At 30.2% G+C, this 1,480-nt stretch overlaps 1 protein-coding gene across 1 annotated transcript; it reads left to right on the top strand.

The window, feature by feature from the left end:
• The first annotated feature begins 913 nt into the window (after positions 1-913).
• LOC18097690 (protein DOWN-REGULATED IN DIF1 11) lies at positions 914-1,279 on the top strand. Its single transcript, XM_006384226.2, has one exon. The coding sequence runs from the start codon at positions 914-916 to the stop codon at positions 1,277-1,279; it is 366 nt and encodes a 121-aa protein (XP_006384288.2).
• The last annotated feature ends 201 nt before the right edge of the window (positions 1,280-1,480 follow it).

The raw sequence follows: 1,480 nt of genomic DNA, 5'->3' as shown, positions 1-1,480 counted from the left end.
TTACATACATATTGTCCTAACAACCTTTCAACAATTTTATGAATGTACAAAATTTATTACAACTCTTGTTAAAATTACATCCACATTAACTATTTAAAAGTTTTTCTTTTTGAAAATACAAATATTCTTTATGTATAATAATACTAGGTAGCTCGGTGGTCCAAAGAAATGGATATTCTCAAAAGCATTTATCTGTAACATTCACAAGATTACAAAATAAAAATTTGCATCATCCCACTCAATAACATTTATAAATTATATGATCAAAACAAATTTCATAAAGTTTTCTTAAAGAATGTTGATCTTATATCAATTTTAAACACTTTTCTTTTTTTCGTTATTCCCCCATAAATTCTCTTCCCTTCACATTGTGCTACACGAGATCAGTTGAGAACTACAAAACTTGTTCACAATCTCTTGTATTGTGCTGTAGAATTTTACTACTGGTACGAGTTACAATTAGGGTAATATAAATGCAGAGGTTAAGTTCACATTAAGGAATAAGAGTTACATAATAATATTAACGTAACTAGAGTTTGTATGTTATCTATATTTGTAAACCATTTAATTGGATTATGCTATTACACTAAAACTGTGAATTTATTGAGCAACTTTCTATATTTATTAGTCTTTTTCTTATAATTAGTCCTTTCATAAATGTAACTCATAATTACTTAATTATGCTTGAATACGTTGCTATCAAAACCACTTGAACACTCCTTTTTTAACTAGAACTAACTTCCTAAAACGGATTTCATCAACTCTTAACGTGCAAATGTTAATCAATGCTATATCAAATCAACAAAATGTTTTGAAGTATTTTCTTACCTATAAATTGGACTTGGATGGTATTATTTTATTTGCATCCAACAACGTTTTGTCCAAGTAAGAGAATATATTGCTGTAAAAAAACATGGGAAGCCTAGGCAAAAACATCTCCTTAGGACTATTTTTGTTTATCGGTATACTTGTCATTACACCAGGGTTTGCAATTCGTACTCATGAAGAAGATCCAGAGCTTTCTCGACATTTGGAAGAGTGCCACGCAAAGGTGACAAAACGTTGTGCAATAGAAATCTCTAATAGTATATACAACAACAATACTCCATCGGAATACTGTTGCCAAAAGCATATAACAACTGGGAAAGCTTGCCATGATGATTTCATAAAACTATTCGTTTCAAAAGTGCCAAAGGATAAAGTAGCTTTTGTTGTAGCTAAGGGTGACCAAATTTGGAACCAATGTGCTGCTACTGTAGCTTTGGCACCTGTTGCCTAAACCCTTTCTATTCAACCTTGAATTGTTCTAGTATAAATTGTATGCAATAATAAGTGTCTATATGATGTAAAATTAACATTTGAGTCTTTGGATAACCATTTTGTTACTCTGTTTTTTACTAAATTTCATTTCTTTCATAAGACAGCCTCATGGGTTGAGCACGGATTGGATTTGATATAAATGTTTATGTATTTAAATTGG

The sequence above is a fragment of the Populus trichocarpa genome, chromosome 4 (assembly GCF_000002775.5).
Source record: "Populus trichocarpa isolate Nisqually-1 chromosome 4, P.trichocarpa_v4.1, whole genome shotgun sequence".
NCBI classification, from domain to species: Eukaryota; Viridiplantae; Streptophyta; class Magnoliopsida; order Malpighiales; family Salicaceae; genus Populus; species Populus trichocarpa.
Note: the sequence above shows the minus strand (reverse complement) of the source record. Positions and strands in the feature narration are given on the sequence as shown.